The following is a 17,762-nucleotide window of genomic DNA, read 5'->3' on the forward strand; positions in this document are numbered from 1 at the left end:
AGTAAATCTGCATCTTGACTTTGTTGGGAACAAATGTCCTTGTATATGCTCTTGGTTAGAACAGTTTTGACTGTTCTCTACGAATTTGTTCCAAAATTTAGAAATCAAAGCAAATTAAGCTACGAAGACATTATATTCTCCACCAACATTTATGTGCTTAAGTCGATAGCAGAGCTAGCAATGAAATATGAATGTATTTAAAAGCTATAGCCGAATTAGAATGAATGGAAGAAAATGCTTAGAGAAGGATTACGTGATTTTAATTTTGGTTAAGCTATAAGGATGGCAGGAGCACAGAGTGCTGCTCCATCCATTAGCAGTAGTTTATGTAAATAGCAGTATATAGTAGAATGATGAATGTGTGAAGCGAATGTATTTGTAGGTAAGAATGGAGAGTGAGTGATATTCTAGTGATAAGCACCTAGACGATGCTGGCTGTATGGCGGAAGCCAATGCCAAAAAAAAAAAAAAAAAAGCAAATTTACCGGTCTGTAAACGAATATTTCTTTGATCCACTCGAATAAACCTCAAAACTTCCGTCTATACATTTCTGCTCACAGTGTTTGAGAAGAATGCTCGTCCCTATTTTTGTTCCAGTGAAAAGGGCAATATCGTACATTTTTCGCCTCATAAGCACCACATGCAAACAATAATCCGATAAATGCATTATCAAATTGAGTTTTTGAGAGAATTCTGTTACAAAAATAAATAAATAAATAAAATAAAATATTAAATAATAAGTAAATAAAATGAAAATATTCAGCCGGTCAAATGACCGGTCGCGGTAGTTAAGACAGACTACAAATTTTTTTCAAAAATCAAATATTAGGAAAAGAAGTGAATATTAAAAAACCAATTGTATACATATTTTAGGAAAAGTCGTGAAGTTTAATGGCGGTATGATAACGCTGTAATTAGAAAATTTAAATCAAATTTAAAAAACAGTCAATTGACTGGTCGTGGTAGGTTTAGTGTTAATTAGAATCTAAGCATAAATTATTTTCTTAGAAAACATCTATTTAAAACATAGACCCTCTAAATGAAGTTAAATTTAATAAAATAAAAATACTATTAATTAGATGTTAAGAACCCTAGGGAAGGAGCTATTTTCGAGATAAATTTAAAAAGTAAATAATTTATTTCTAAGGAATTAGTTCTGGCCAAGGAGTTTTGCCCAAACTCGTAATTTTAACAATCAACCATTAGTATTCCAGTGCCATTATAAAACTTTGGCACCTTGCAGATTTTTTGGCACCTATCTCACTTTCTCAAAAGTTTCAGAGAATAAAAGCTATTTATTAAAATATTTGGAGTGCGTTATAAATAGCAACATTCTTTTTAATTGAATTGTCCTAGACCATAGAAATGGGTGAACGAACAAAATGCATACGTCTGAGCACTCACAGTAGTTTGAATAAAATTGTTTAATTTGAATTTGAGAAGTTGAGCGTAAAAAATCAGTTTTAAAAATTTATAGTTATTGTATTTTTTAGTGTTAACGTTTTATAGTGTTTAAGGTATGCTTGGCACTCACTTATTTTTATCTTTACAAATCTAAATTCTAAATTTATTTCCAATATTTTCTTTCTCTCCTTTAATTTTATGTTTGGTGTTCTGGTTCTACGCTGGCACAATGTTTTTCCTTTTTAGGCTAAAAAAATTAAAATTATTTTCTGTTAGTTCGGCATTCCATAAGATAGTGTTCATGAAAATTGAATACTTGGCTAATATTCTGGATTCTGGAAGAAATCCGTTTTGAAATCTCCTGTGTCCAAAAAAAAAGTAGACTTCACAAAAAAAAGACTTTGTGCGTTTACAGCTCAAAAATGTAAAATCATGGAAAACACAGAATTTATACTTCTTTAAGGATACCTCATGGTACCTGACAATAACTTAACGCATGGTGAAGTTCCCTGTTGAGGTTTTTTTACTATTAAATGGGAATTTCACTCCCAATTTAAATTCCTTTCCTACTCATTCTCTTTAGGTGTGGTCTAACAAATAGCAAACTTCAATTTGTTACCAAATGAAACAATAGAACAACTCAAGAGGAAGCATGAAAAAAACTAATTATCGTGCCCAAATAATATGCATACAATGCCTCAAGATGATTTATTGCATACTACTTAATTTAAATTTACAGTTGTTAAACGGGATGTACCTCAATACAATTGAGTTCAGACAATGGTACCCACACAGATCAGTAAACTTTATGAAGAACTTTCTTTTTTAAAAAAACGAAGGAGTTTAAGCTCAAAAGACTTTTAACTGATTTAGATTATAATTTCTTATTAATTGTGTCAATACATTTAAACGTATAATTATTAATTTTGGAGAAAGGAGAACCCCCCCATGAGAATTTGAGAAATTTAGTATCGTACAAAAAAAAAACCCGGTTTTTATCAGTTTCCGGCAGATACAAGCGTTTTGTTGAAACAACTTTGTTAACAGTCGTTTTTGTTAAGATATTACGTGGCCACATTATAATGATTGTATTTGATTAGAATTCTATAACAATATATTCTGTTATAAAATAAGTAAAGACATTATTATTATTATTAATTGAACTCGCATGTTATAATAAAAACAGAACCTTATTAATTGGAATTATACAGAGAGCAGAAAATTACTTAGATGCAAGGTTAATCATAAGAAGAGCATGAGGCCAGAGTGACTTTGAAAGCGAAAAGTTTTCCTTCCCAATGATGATAATAATAATAAGCGTGGGAAGTTCATATGGTTGGGTTAGGAGAGGGTGGAAAAGAGAAGAAATTACAAGAATCATTAAATTAATAATCCTGGTGATGTAATATAATCCTAGAATAAAAAATAACTTGAAAATTAACTGTGCGTTAGAAGATGAAGTATCGTCAACTGAAATTCCTATGATATGAAGAGAGCAGAATAGGAATCTGCTTATTGAGGGCAGAAGAAGACCGAGCTTGACTCATTTGCAGAGATAACTTACTTTGCAGTAAAAGAACGGTCAATGGCTTGCGCGAGGAAGATGTGTTGGAATCGGAAGACAAAACCCATTTGCTGGAAATGAAGTAAAATAACTTCATTTCTTTTATTTTTTTAATTAAGCAGAAAATTTAAAATGAAAAAAGAAAACAGCGCTTTCCATTTCTTGAGAACTAATTTGAAAGAAAAAAGAATTACAAGAGAGCCAACATTCATTTCTCAAGAAATAAAAAAAAAATGACCTTTCCCAAATGACCTTAACACTTGAGTATTACCCAAGGTTATCACTCTTTTAGATATGTAGATCTAATGACTCTTCAAAGTTAGTAATATTATCCTTAATAGAAAAACGAAAATATTTATAATTGAACGTTTATTTTATTTATTTTTTTCTCTAGTAAACCAAGATCTTTTTTGGTAATATAAATGATTTTTAACCAATAGAATATAGTTTCACGTGAATAAGTTTAAGGGTTTATCTTAATCTGATTTTAAAAAATTACTTTTGCAAATGTTTATAATAATAATAATAATAATAATAATAATAATAATAATAATACTTTATTTTTAAAAAGTATATAAGTACATTAAATTTTTAGTACAAAAGTATAATAGGCATGGCTACATGCAGCCGTCTGCCAGAGTTTACTAATGTTTAAATGAAAATACTCTTTCTCAATAAAACAAAGAAAGCTAGACCTAAAAAGACATGAAATAAAAATGAATAAAGTAAATAAATAAAAAGTATAAACATAAAATAATAATAGTGAACTGCTACAGAACAAAAAGAAGAGACCAACATTTATAACAAATTAAATAAGAAAGTACAAAAACGAAAAAAAGTTCAAAATAAATAATACAAAAAATAAATGAAATGTACATAAAAAGAAATTCTAAGAAGAATCCACAATCCAGATATACCGAACTCTCCAAGCATGACGAGCATAGCGGATCAATGGGCGTGGATTTACTTGGCCGGATAAATAAGCAATAATTTCATCCCTTGCAAGAGTTCGCTTATTGAAATAAAGAACTCGAAATTCCGCCAATAGAGGACACTCACCCAGAAAATGATATATCTCTTCGCGGGTATTGAAGTTACAAAGAGAACACATTTCAAGGTCGGAATCTCTCTCAAGCCAAGGTCTACCATTTAAATATAGTAGCTCTCCCCTCAGCTTAAATAGCCAGCGAAGTTCAGAGTGGCTTAGATTCTCGGAGAAAGAGACCGTAACCTTTTCCCGATGGTCCGAAATCAAGACTCTATACAATAAAAACCGGTCGGATGCTACTGCACGATTTACAGACTCCACCAGACGAGACTTATTAATAGCATCTGGAAGTTGCAGAAGTTGTTTAGGACAATCAGAAGGGTCAACCAAAGAGAAATGAAAATCATATTGGTAACACCTGGAGAGAGTGAGCCAATGTTTAAACCAATAGACCTTATTATTAATAATCTGGAGGGCAACAATTTTAGATAGGCGGTGATCAGGTAAAGAAAGAACTTTAATTAAATATTTTATGTGCAAATGAAGGGTATGGGATTCAAAAGGAGGCAACTCAGTCTCTATGGCTAACATGTATGAAGGTGCAACTAATGGTAAACCATACAACTTCTTTATAAAAAATCTTTGAAATTTTTCTAAGATTTCATAAGATTGAAAGCCCCAAACTTGGGAGCCATAGCAGACTACTGCGCGTGAGACACTCTTAAAAACTTGTATTTTAGCATTTAATGGGATGTTGTTATTTGAAATAAATTTGGACCAGACCCTGTTTAGACCAAGTTTAGCCGAGGAGACTCTCTCTTCAAGATGGGGTATAAAGGAAAGGCGGGGAGTTAACATTACACCAAGGTACTTGTACCGGTTTACAATCTCAATTCTTTCGCCTTTGTAAAACCACTTCTCAGATGCCGCAAGTCTGCCTCCCTTACGAAAAATCATTATCTTTGACTTCTTAAGATTTACTTGTAAATTCCATTGGTCACAATAATTTGCTAAGATATTAATATTTCTTTGGAGACTGACTGGGTTATCGGTTATGAGAACAAGATCATCCGCATAAAGCAATATTTTGATCTTAGTGCCTCCTACTATAATGCCACCTTCTAGGATAGACGGAAGGTCGTCTACAAACAGAGAAAAGAGAATAGGGCTTAAAAGACATCCCTGTCTAACTCCTGAACCCACCCGGAAATATTCAGAGATTCCATCTCTACCACGGACTGAGGATAAGGCTGAGAAATATAATTTCTTTAAACATATCAGAAATTTAGAGGAAATACCCAGGTTGAACAATTTTAAAAAAAGAGAAGAATGATCTACGGTATCGAAGGCCGACTTCAAATCTACAAAAAAACAATAAATTTTCTTGCCTCTTTCAGAAAGTTTAAGGTTTATTAAACCAGTTAAAATGAAAATATTATCGACAGCGGAATAACCGCGCCTAAACCCTGCCTGGCATTCGCTCAACAAATTATTTTGTAACACAAAATGTTCCAACCTACGGAGCAACAAAGATGTAAATATTTTAGCTAGAGAGTTTAAACATGAAATGCCCCTGTAGTTGGAAACCTCATTGATATTTCCTTGTTTATAAAGAGGAAATATTATAGATTTACTAAATGATAAAGGAGGATTGCCGCTTTCATAAATGTAATTAAAAAAGGCTAAGAGACTGTCAATAAAGGTAGAAGTTGCATTTTTGTAAAATTCATAAGTTATACCATCAGGCCCTGGTGCTTTATTGTTTTTAAGGAGAGAGAGAACATGAAGAAGCTCATCAAGTGAAAAAGGAGAATCCAGTTCATGCGAAACAATAAATGGATCTGCATAAGAAATTGAGGAAACTAAAGGGGGATTGAGTAAAGTTTTGAAATGAGACACGAGAGTGTCCATAGAGATATTGTTACCACAGATAAAATGCTTTCGACGAAAACTATTCACTAAATACCAAAACTGTTTAGAGTCGCAAGCAGCTTTAAGTTTATCGCATAAGGAGGAGTAATATTTTCTTTTAAGGCTGGTACAGAGCAAAAAATACTTTTTATTTTCTTCACGATAAACGTTTTTCACTAAGATAGAGTTAGTTTTCCGAAATAGGTTCAAGAGCCTAAAGGCCCTTTTTCTTGCTTGGAGGCAACTATAGTCAAACCAAGGATTTTTTTGGTAGGAATTAAGATATGAGGATAAAGAAGCAGGAGAAGGACATGAGTGCTTGATGCAGACCGTCAAAATGTCGGCAAATTGTTGAGGATCATCAGGAAAATGAGAAACGCCATTTATTTCATTATCTAAATTCTGCCTATAAATATCTCTATCTTTTTCTCTCCAGATAAGCTGAGGAAGAAGTGGCAACGTATTATTGCATATTACCTGTTCTAAACGTATAGAGAGCGATAAAGGCAAGTGGTCCGAGTAAGTTTCACTAAGAACGGCAAAATGATCAATAAACGGTAGACAGTCGAATGATACACAGCCTAAATCATTCACCGAGCAGCCCATAGAACCAATGAAAGTGAATGCACCCTCCCTATCATCTTCAAAACGGCCATTCAGAATTATCAGATCATTATTATCACAAAACACTAGAAATCGTGAACCGACCTTATTTAAAACAGTATCTTTAGATGACCTGACAGGAGAACATTTAGGATTGTTGGGAAGTAAGTCGTCTGGGAGAATCTGGGACAATCCAATCCTAACGTTAAAATCACCCAACAAGATTAATTTTCCAGACGGACACAACTCTATAGACTCACAAAGGTTAGTGAAGTCATTATCCCAGTCATTACAGTTTAGGTATACCGGAATTACAAATATCAGTTCACCTTTTTGCCTGATACAAACCACAGTACGTCCTCCCAATGTAGAGTAGTAAAAATTATTCTTAGAACGTTTTATACCACACAGCATTCCACCACTAGCTCGCCCCAAATGTTTATAATACAACTGCTTTTAAAAACCGATTGCAATTCTGAAGATGAAGTAATGGTGAACCAGTACTGATTAAACTTATCAGTTACTTTAATCCAATATCATAATAAGGAGATTTTTTATCTTGAATTTGAAGAAATGTAATTTTATTATTTGAAGATACATTTTTCAAATAAAATAAATCAAAAGGTCATTATGTAATAGAAGACGAAAAAGAGTTGTTAACACGATCTATGGAGGAAGTCAGCAACTATGGCTTTGATAGTTTTAAAATACTTTAGTCAAATAAAATGATTCTGCTACAGTTTTCTTATTTTCCTTAATATTAAATCTGAACATAAATCGGACAACAAATTGAAACAGCAACCTAAAAAGTCAAATGTTATATTTCCTAAATGAAAAACATTTTTGGAAATAACATTTAGAATTAAAGTATCCACAAATAAGTAGAATTGGTTGACAGAAATAAAAGAATCGTCGCTTCTTTTTCTTCATGATTGAAACAAACTAATTCTAACAAAAACATTTTAGAAGTGGAAGCCAAGCACCATAGCTTTTCAGAGATCTCCTTAACAAAAACTTACAGTTTAAAAAGTTAAGTATAAGGGTTGATTAAACGCCAAAAGGTACACAAATCAGCAAGTACCCAACATTTCATTAATACTTCATTGATATTATTTAAGTAATTTTACCGCATTAATTTTCATTAATATTTTTTAAGAATTTATTAGATGTCACATACCCTTATGCTGGCCATTTTCATCTACAAAATATTTGTTTAAGTAGCACACCATTTAACTTAGATTGACTGTAATATCTATTTATCTAGAATAATCAAACTATTGATTACAGGTGAAAAAGAAAACGTTATAAAAAATAAAAAAATATGAGGCTAAAAAATTCATAAAATTTTTTAAAAATTGCTTACACCAACATACATCAATGATTTTATTTATTTATTTTTATTTTTAAATAAAAATCGTCGGTTTAAGTTCATTCTTCGATTAAAGTAATTGTTATTTTATGTAGTAGTCAATCTGGCTTTATCGTAAATAATATAGTTTTCTTCAATTACATTCTCCATCTAGGTGTTCTTCCCACAATGTTGTGTATATGTAATATAAAATAAATAAGATATGCATATTTTTAGGACAGCTAATTATTCCAGTATTTTACCATAAGTAAAATTAGGGGAACTAAATTAAATTACAATTGAGAAAAGAATAAATAATGTTGAATAATCTACTTGTTATTAACTGTGTGTTATTTGTCCTCACGAATATTTCGGTAAGACGAATTCAAGACTGAAATATTGTTTTAAATCCTCCGTGATTCAAATTTAAACAGTAGCCGACTCAAAATTTGTCTTTTTCTAATTTAACATGCATGTATATGTGACAACTTCAGAATAAAGGGCACATTAAAGAGAAATCAGAAGAATAATTTGGAATAGAGTTAAAATAAAGTACCTATTTATACGAAGATATAATATACATTTTATCACAATTATAACTATTATGAATGAACTGGCCAGCATAAGGGTATGTGACATCTAATAAATTCTTAATTTCAGAGATTACATTTTTAGGAAAAAAATTAAAGAACTATTAAAGCATAGTAAATTATAATCAATTTTTCCATTGTGCTACTGTACCCAAGTCGGTAAGATTCGTTTAAAATTTTAGATTTTCATCTGTTATTTCCCCCCCTTACTAGCCTAAAATAAAATTTTCCGGATAAAAATTTCAAAAGGAAGTAGTGATTGACACTTTTCACACTTAAAAATAAAAGGGTCTTTTATAATAAAAAATTAATCGCCAACATTCTGTCACTCAATACCAAAATTAATAAAAAATAAATGAACCAAAGAATCTATGTGTAAAATATTTTTAAAAAAAAAGTGCTTTAAAGACCTTATTAATTTATTAACTAACAAATAAATTATATTTTAGTATTGTAACGGACTATACACTCTACTTAACTTGTTTAAGAATAGGGTGTCGGTAACATGTTTTCTGTTAAAGACGATAAGCACCCATTAAATCAAGATAGTGTAATAAATATGTACTACGTATTATATGTGTTTTCACTAAAAAAATTATTAGTTTTTTGTTACCATTCAGTAAGAATATAACTAGTTTTAAAGCAATTTAGAGTGCTTTCTGCCGTGAAGAAGTTTTTTAAGTAACACTATGTTTCACAAGCAGTGTTTTAAAAAAGTTTACCAATCTTTTAATTTGGTTTACACCTTAACACTTACTTCGAACAATATTATTATTAGATGGGCCTATATTGGCATATTAAAACGCTTAATCTCTTAAAACGCTACAATAATATAAAAATAATAAATTGGAGGAAGTATTGAATCGTACAAAATTTTAGATATTTTTAAAATAAAAATGCTTTAAGGACCCCAGAAATGATTTTTTCGCGTGAATATGTGTGATTGGGTATTAGTAGAATATCTAAAAAGAAAAAAGAATAAAACTTTAGGTTCGAATCACACTATTTTCGTTTCTTACTCAAGTTTTAGTCGAAATCGTTTGACCAAAAAAACTTCTTTATTGCTTATGTTTTTCAGAATAAACTTCGTATATGGCAATAACAAATTAACAAGTAAAAAAAGTCTCATAAACAAATTCAATTAAGATTTGAAATAAGAAATGATTCATTTGCTTATAGTTTTAAAAGACATACTTGTAAATCTGCTGTACATGCTTCGTAAGCCCTGCCTCTGTGATTTGGACTAACTTCTAAACTCCATAGGTAGAGTATGTACCTAAATCAAAAACAAGCTCAAGTTAGTAAAATCAGAGAATGTACTTATTAAAAGTGTCAGTTTTAAAAGTGCATTCAGTTTAATACAAGAAAACATACTTATATTAGATCTAATTACATTTGTTTTTAAGAAATCATTTTCTTATTTATTTATTTCATAATTTTGCCAGTCTTTGAGGCTGGACGTGACTGGCGTCCATCTTTCGATAAAGCACACAAATGGGTGATTCAAGATTCCTGCTCCAAAGATGAGCCTGTAGATATTCGTAGCTGATCAGTAACCTAAAGCAAGCCGAAACTCAGTTCTTCTGGACACCTTAATGTCTTGATGATGCATGTTTTGATGATACATGTGTAGACTATTAAACAGCTGGATACCTCACGCTAACTTCTTTCTAGTTCCATTATTTTTCATCCTCCAGTCTGGGGTTTTACTAATTTTTACGACTTTCACCAAGTTCTTTTTCAGATTAGGCATTCGAACTCAATTTAAATTAAAAGAGTAGCAACTTATATAACTAAGAAACATACTCTTTCGTCTTCATGATAATGCATGAAGCTTGCAAATTTAAAACATGTACTTCTTTCTCTTTTCCTGAGGTACAATTAATTGATCTCTAATACTAGTAAAGACTTTTGCCATAAACGAAACATTAGACGAATGCTAACAACAAATGTTCACACAGTGTAAATCTATGATCGTGACCCTTCAACTCTTTATAAATTTCTATTAATATCAGCAATAAATATTCTCTTTGTATTTCACTTTCTATTGTAAGTTAAATGATATTATGTACCATACAAAAAGTAACAGTTTGTTATTATCATTTGTTTGTGTAACTTGATTGATTGCAAATCAATATATTGGCAGTAATCCAGTCTTAAACAGATTTAGCAACTAACCTAGTACAATGAATGTCACATTTGTATATTAATATATTGTGCAACTGATGGACGCACAATTACATCACTCCGTTTCTTTAATTAAATGAAATTGTAGACTTATTTAAGTTCGAGTGAGCCAACGTATTTATTATTACAGTTACAATTGAGCATATTTGGAATAAAAGCAATTTCATTAAAAAAAATTGCATAATTTCTTTGCAAAAGTTATTTTATAGGTAAATAGGTAAAAGTTATATACGTAAGTAATAATTTTGTAATGTACAAGAGTTTTTTTTGAATTAGATAAATAATCATTACGTAAAAAACAGGTTTAACGTTCGGAGAAAATGGAAATCTCAAAATAAAATTAAAAATGGCGATTTGAATAAATAATGTTTTCTAATTTTTTGAACGGCCAACTTTGTTTTAAAAAGTACATGGTTGCAGAAGTCACCATATTTTGCCAAGTGTCGTACCTTGCTGATGATCTGGTAAATATAAGCACCAATAAAAGATAACTTGAGATCCCTAATTACCCTAATGCAATTCAAATTAACGCCCCCAAAGAAGCAGTATTTTCTTTAACCCTATAAAATGCTGTCTTCAACGAAAGACCAAAGACTTGGGGTGCATGCAGAAGTTATAGTGATTCCAGAACGCCACAGTAGGGGGTGCCAAGTTATAATGATGGTGACGGTTAAGTACAAGACATTATTCAAATAATTTTATTCTAAGAGATGTGAGTTCCTAGCCAATAGAGCTTTATCAACTATTCTTATTTTGCGCGAGCTCGGTTATGCGAGCCCGTCCTCTTTTCCTAAATGTTTCTTTCATCTCATCCTCTCCCAATTGGGTCTTGCACGCCACTTTTTTCTACAACTGGCATCTTGCAGATAAAATGTCGACTTGGAAGGATCCATTCGCAGCAAGTCCTAATCATCTCAGTCTTTTGGGCTCTGAATACCAATGTCTGAATGGATGAAATGATTATTCCAATATCGTAGAAATTTTGATTTTTTGCTGGAGTGTAACCATGTTAAGAGATAAACGTTAAACTGTTAAACCTTGAAAAACAAAAGATTTTTATTCGTTAGCACTAGCCTAATCTTATTTCCATTTAAATATATCCTATGGAACATTTTTATACTTATTCAACCAGATAAAAAGTGAGCGTGTGGATATTAAAATTGCATAGGCTACATGGCTGACATTTAGGAACTATACTTGTAATGCGTTACTACAATGGTTTCTTACAAAACCGACTAATTATATATATCATATACTCCACAAATTACATTGTGTTCACCCATTAATATGAAACACTACAATTATAAAGTTTAACTAGTTATGAAGAAATCTAAATAACTTCAATGTTTACAAAAGCTGATTATTAAAAACGACACGTGTTTACTGTAATTTGTAAAAGTTTCTATTTAACGCATCAAAAAAAAGTTTAAGTTATAATTTACAGTCGGTGGATATGAAGTAATTTCTTTGATTACGTAATTATGAGCATTTCTTGACCATTGTGAACGGGTGAACATATTACATTTTCTATAGTAAAAAAAAAAGTAATCAGGCGGAGCTTAACGTCCAACTACCAATTAGGTGTCGTGGACGGAGGCGACTAGCAAACATACTTTACTGTAAATTTCTTTTATTAACCATTAAATAAAATCCAAGGCCTAAGACCGGGAATCGAACCCAGCACCACAATACATATCAGCTTCGCAGGTCTCGCCTCTAACCGTTCGGCTATCGTGGCGCCCTATTTTCTATAGTGTTTCATAATTATTAATAATTATACTCTGAATCGTAGGATTAAATTTTCTTCTTACATATTTATAAAATACTTAAATCTTCTCTTTCCTCTTACCTGTAGGTAAGAAGTCCCCCTGCTAGTTGACTCAGTATTTTAACAATAGCATGGCTGATCCAAGTTTTACCTTCTACCAGCTCTTCAACATGAGTATAAGGACAGGCAGTTGCATCGCCCCAATTTCGGGACCACCATATAGTCAAAAGAAATAAATAAAGCGCATAGGTAGTTACACCGTAATTGTCCGCAACTATAACAATTTGAAAGCAAGAAATGTTAATTCAAACAATAATAACATAAATGCAATAAAAGTTAAAACTTTGCATTAAAATAAGCTATGTACCATTGTTGTTAACTTGGGCTTATTCTGCACTTAATAAGTTTTAAAACTTTAAATGTCTTCGTACAAGAGGAACATCTATCTTGAAATATTTGTTAAAAAACATAAGCAATTTTGAAATGAACAAGACAAAAAGTAAAAGAAAACATCTCACTAAACTTTGGTACGTAAAACTTAAAAAGTTTAAAAAAAACTAATGCATTGCACAGTGATTTGCGCCAGAAATAAAAGTATCAAATTAAATAATAGGCGCATTACTAGCAAAGGTCATTGCCGCCCTGATTTTTTTCATGGCACTGCTGGCCTCCACATTGTGTTTTCAGGGTTCGCTAGTTACTCTGGTTACAGAGAACTATAGAAGCCAACAACAGTGAACTGCAGAAAGCTTCTTGGAAAAGATATTATTTTTCATTACTCTCAAGAGGTTTTGGTAATAATAAAAAAATTAGAAGAACGTCTGGAACCGTAAAAAAGTATTGATGATTGATATGAACCAAAATTAGCATTGACATAAAATAGATTTTAAGATTAATTAATGATATTAATTTAAATTCATACATATATCATATTCACATAACTTAAAATTAAGGTTGGGGATACAATTTATGAATTCAAATTTTTATTCATTAAAATAGTAACGACTAATTAGTTGAATTATAGATTATATTACATTTACATTAAAGATATATCCTAAAATATTTTAATAAACATTGAGGGCGCTGATGATCTTAGGTGGTCATGAGCCTAGTTTTATAATTTTTAAATAGACGTACTTATTAATTATATTACAAAGATTACAAGTTTTAAAAAATGAAACATTAATATACAATACCTATAATAAGTTCAAAACAAGAAGCACAAAGTTCCCATGTGGCAATTGCTTCTAATAATAATATTTTCCTGACAGTTAGTTTTAGACAGATTTTGTCAACAAGTTTTCTAGCCCACCAAGCAATTAAACCGGTCAGTCCTATATAAGCTGTGGAAACTATAAGTCCAAATATGCTGGCCATGATCCCTGTATAAGAAAAAAAAATATAAGTAACTTACTATTAAATTTTTCTAAGAGAAGAAAATAAATACAAGTATTAAACCTATTGAACATATTTTACTTTAACTTATTCTATTAAAAATGATAAGGTTTGTAATCGCGAAAATTTTCAGTTTAAGTTTTCCCCAGATTTTTGAGGTTCCCTGATTCTGAAAAAGTAATTTTTCAAAAAAATGGTTCTCATTTTGTGTATGTATGTATCCTCCGCAACTCAAATATTCAAATACTTAAAAATTGCGTAAGTATCAAATTTGATATTTCAGTTGGTTGCCAACAAAGGACGTCACAATACAGTTTTAGTCAACTGAAAGTATATAATCTAACTCAAGTATCAATTTTTCAAGATTTCCTTGAACTAATTAAAACTAATTTAACTAATTAAAAACATTAAGATCTGTAACTTTCACCAGAAACATTTTCTCAAAAAATTCGATTAAAGCAATTAAGGCAATGGTTAGTGGTTAGTTTTTCAAGTGCCATTACTGTTTGTTGAAATATCTCGCAGCCTTTACAATGGTAATAAGAATTAGGTGAAAGATAAAATTTTTAATTTTATTGACAACTGGCTGACCGAAATGCCATCTTTAATGGATTGAGATTTGCAAAAAAAAAAAAAAAAAAACGACTCCTACTATTTTATTGAGACATATTATTTCAAAAATATAAACTTTTATTTAATTTGCCTAGAAAAAATTCAATTAAAGGGTACTTATGAGAAAAGGAATCAGTAGCTATCCTCTAAAGTAATGGGCATCATAAGTGTACAACTCTACTGTATTAAGGACGGTTAAATTTATTGTGACTTTTAAGTAAATTATTCAATAGGAAGGACGTCTTTATGTAATGAGTTGTTCATCGAGATTTTCTCAAAATTGTATTGTCTGCAAACTACTTATTTACGAAGCATACATTTACTTCCCAGTAAATTTACAATTTCAGTGTGATGTACAGTGTAATTTTCAATAAAACTGTTTAATGAGTTAATTTAATATGTCTCAATTGTTCAAAATTAAAAAAAAAAATGAATTTAAAACCTTGATAATAGTAATAAGAGAAAGCAAATAATAATTCATAAATAATCCGTTTCAGTCAAAATAAGGGAAATATAAGTATTGACTGGACTTTAAAGAAATTGTTCTCTAATTTTTGTTAGAATTAGGAGGTCAACTGTAAACTTGCAATTCAAAAAGCAAAGTATTAAAACATTTAATTTAAATTTAATTTAATTTAGTTTAAAAATGACAAAGTTTTGCGCTGATATTTATTGAAAAGCTTAATGTTAACTTAAAATTTAATCTAATAAGTATTTGTTGAAATTTTACAAGATAACTAATTATACATGCTAGGTATACGATGGTATAGCTATATATATGTAGTTAATATAATGAAAGTACTTAAATATATTGGGTACATACCTTTTTTTTTTTAAAAAAAAAGGTTAAGTAGACATATTATAACTTCCCTATTCAATCGTTTTAAAGCAAGGCCGTTTTATGTTAGATTGGGATAGGAGCCCACCAAACTAATATTAGAATAGTATTAGTATACAACCATAGGGTTCACAATATAAAAATAACTCTTGTGACAATCATTAACATTGTAATCAAAATAAATACCACGTTTTTTTTCTTTGTCATGATTTGTTCTAAATAAAAAATGAAATAACATCTAGAAATAATACACAATAATTATGGAGGCAAATCGTAAATATATGAGCTTTCATTTTCCCTAAGTTTTAGCTTGATAACAAAACGACTTCTCTTAATTTTTGGTTAGCAAATATTTCTATTAAAAAAAAGTAATGTCTAATTGTAAGAAAATCAATTCAAATACTTTTTTTTCAGCTTGTTCTTTTATTCTTTAAATCTGAACGATACTAATAGATTCTGAAAGGTAAAGAAATAAATTCTGGACATAACTTACATTTTCTTTTCCAGCCTCCTTGTTACTAAATTCAGGATTCATTACTCATTCTTTGAAATCAAGTGACCATTTCACAGCAGCTTTTTTCATTATTTAGAAGAAAAATATATTTTGTGTCCAATCTGTTATCTCACTTCAATAATGATATTCGATTCACATTGGAACATACTTCAGCTCTCCTCCAATGTTCCATCTCTTTGGGGCACCAGTATTTTACTCACCACTCCATTTATCGGTCCATGTCGCATATTGAGTTTATAGCAACTGTCCTATTAAAAAAGATTTTTTTTTTTCAGTTTTTTAAAATGTAGCAAAGAAAAGCAATCACCTTCTGAACCATCTTAGCTTCACTTCTTTTAAACGAACCAGCACTTCATTCATAAGTGCAAACATATTAAAAGATATTTATTTATATCGTACCTGTCAACCACAAGATCATCTTGAATTTTCACCCCTACAACAATCAGGAATATTCATCCAGCAGTTTCTTTGTCTTGTAGTAAACTTTGTTATGCTACTTATTAGCATAATTAAAGTTATCGAGAATGAAGGTTACTGAAAAAGCCTGAAAATAAAATTTGTTAGTCCTAAGTTTCAAACAAAAATATTTTATGAGTAATCTCAGCTCTGCAATATCTTATATTTAGAGAAAATAATCTAAATATTTATATTTCAAGACCAATAACCCAAAAGTGTAATAGTTTATGTGACTACAAAAGAGGGAGCAAATTAAAATATATTCCATTAAGCAATCAATAAAAAAACAAGTCTATAGAAAGTATTTACTAAAAATTTATAGAATCTCTGGTAACAACAAAAACTCCAATAAGGTTTGTTTTACTCAAGAGGCTATCATTTCACCATCTCTAAATCAACGAATGTAACTGCATTCTCAAGATCTTTTCGCACGAACCAGTACTTTCTTCAATAGTGAAAAGGTATTTAAGGATATCCTTATTTATGGCTAGCAATATTCACTTCTTTTGTCATTTTTCCTAATTCCTAACGGAGACAGATAATACATATACTGTACTCTCATTTATTAACAGTGAAAAGAATTTCTTTGTTTTATAAATGTATAATTATTAATACTTACTGAAAAAAATGTTTTGTCATTAAAACAGAGTCATTATTAAAATTAACAAGTTCATAATTTTAAAATTTAAAAAGGTTTAAAACAATAGATCTATAAAGAATTGACATGCCTACATAATTTAATGGCAACGTCAAGAACTACATGTTTTTCTAGTTTATTCACTACCCGCTAGGTAGCTGTCCTAGTACTATTTGATACGTAGAGAAATGCTCTTTTGTTTTAAAAAGTCTAAAAATTTGTGCATTAGTTTTAATTTCAATTATAAAAAATAAAATAACGAAATTACCTTTATTGATTTTTCTTTAATTGCCAAACTACTCTGCACGGAAATTTCATAGTTTCATTGTTAGATGTAATCCAAGAAAAAAAAAAATATCAAACAAGTAGCATCAAATATCCTTGCATGGTTAATTTTTCTTCTCTCTGACCACTTTCTGATTATTATTTATCTGTAATGAACACATAAATAAATTGATTTTTATTTTTATAAACTAGAAACAACTTGTAAAGGATATGTATGAGCGCTTACCTTTAGAAAATATTTGTTGAAATTTGACACCTAGCACGAATTACACTGAATTTTTTTTCGAGCATTACCATTATTTATTACATTCAGCTATTAAAATGTGATAGTAGGAGTTGAAGGATATACAATTAACTATTTATTATCTTTACTCATTAAAACGAAGTATGTAATATTTCAAATTTACTTTTAGTTGATAGTGTTAGGGGGTCTTCAGCGTATGAGTTGTACTCACAGCGCGGGGTTTACCAACCAAATTACAAAATCTATTATTTTGACAAATTCGTAATGAATCTAAAATACTTAAGAGTTAAATTTTATTATAAAAATACGGAACAAAGATTTGATTTGTTTAGGAAAATGAATAAATCATTTTCACAGTTGAATGGAAGATAAAATGACATATTTAATCACATGTGTTTGATCATACATATCATTGATT

The 17,762-nt window shown here is 30.2% G+C and overlaps 1 protein-coding gene across 8 annotated transcripts in view; it reads right to left on the reverse strand.

Moving 5' to 3' along the window:
- AQP (aquaporin) overlaps positions 1 to 17,547 on the reverse strand; it is a 35,338-nt gene extending 17,791 nt beyond the window's left edge. For 6 of the 8 annotated variants that reach the window (XR_012460973.1, XR_012460969.1, XR_012460971.1 and 3 more), the window contains exon 1: positions 1,535 to 6,928. Coding sequence is in view for 2 of the 8 variants with exons in the window: in XM_074136412.1 (XP_073992513.1) it covers positions 9,603 to 9,684; positions 12,445 to 12,637; positions 13,560 to 13,740 (456 nt within the window). In the remaining 6 variants the exon portion in view is untranslated. Of the gene's footprint in view, positions 1 to 1,534; positions 6,929 to 9,602; positions 9,685 to 12,444; positions 12,638 to 13,559; positions 13,746 to 15,193; positions 15,338 to 15,701; positions 15,971 to 16,121; positions 16,267 to 17,083; positions 17,247 to 17,326 lie in introns of those variants that run through there. The other 2 variants (XM_074136412.1, XM_074136411.1) reach the window with 2 other exon arrangements.
- Between the last annotated feature and the right edge of the window lie 215 nt (positions 17,548 to 17,762).

This window comes from Rhodnius prolixus, unplaced genomic scaffold (genome assembly GCF_049639745.1).
Source record: "Rhodnius prolixus isolate KJV_2025 unplaced genomic scaffold, Rpr scaffold_5, whole genome shotgun sequence".
NCBI lineage: Eukaryota > Metazoa > Arthropoda > Insecta > Hemiptera > Reduviidae > Rhodnius > Rhodnius prolixus.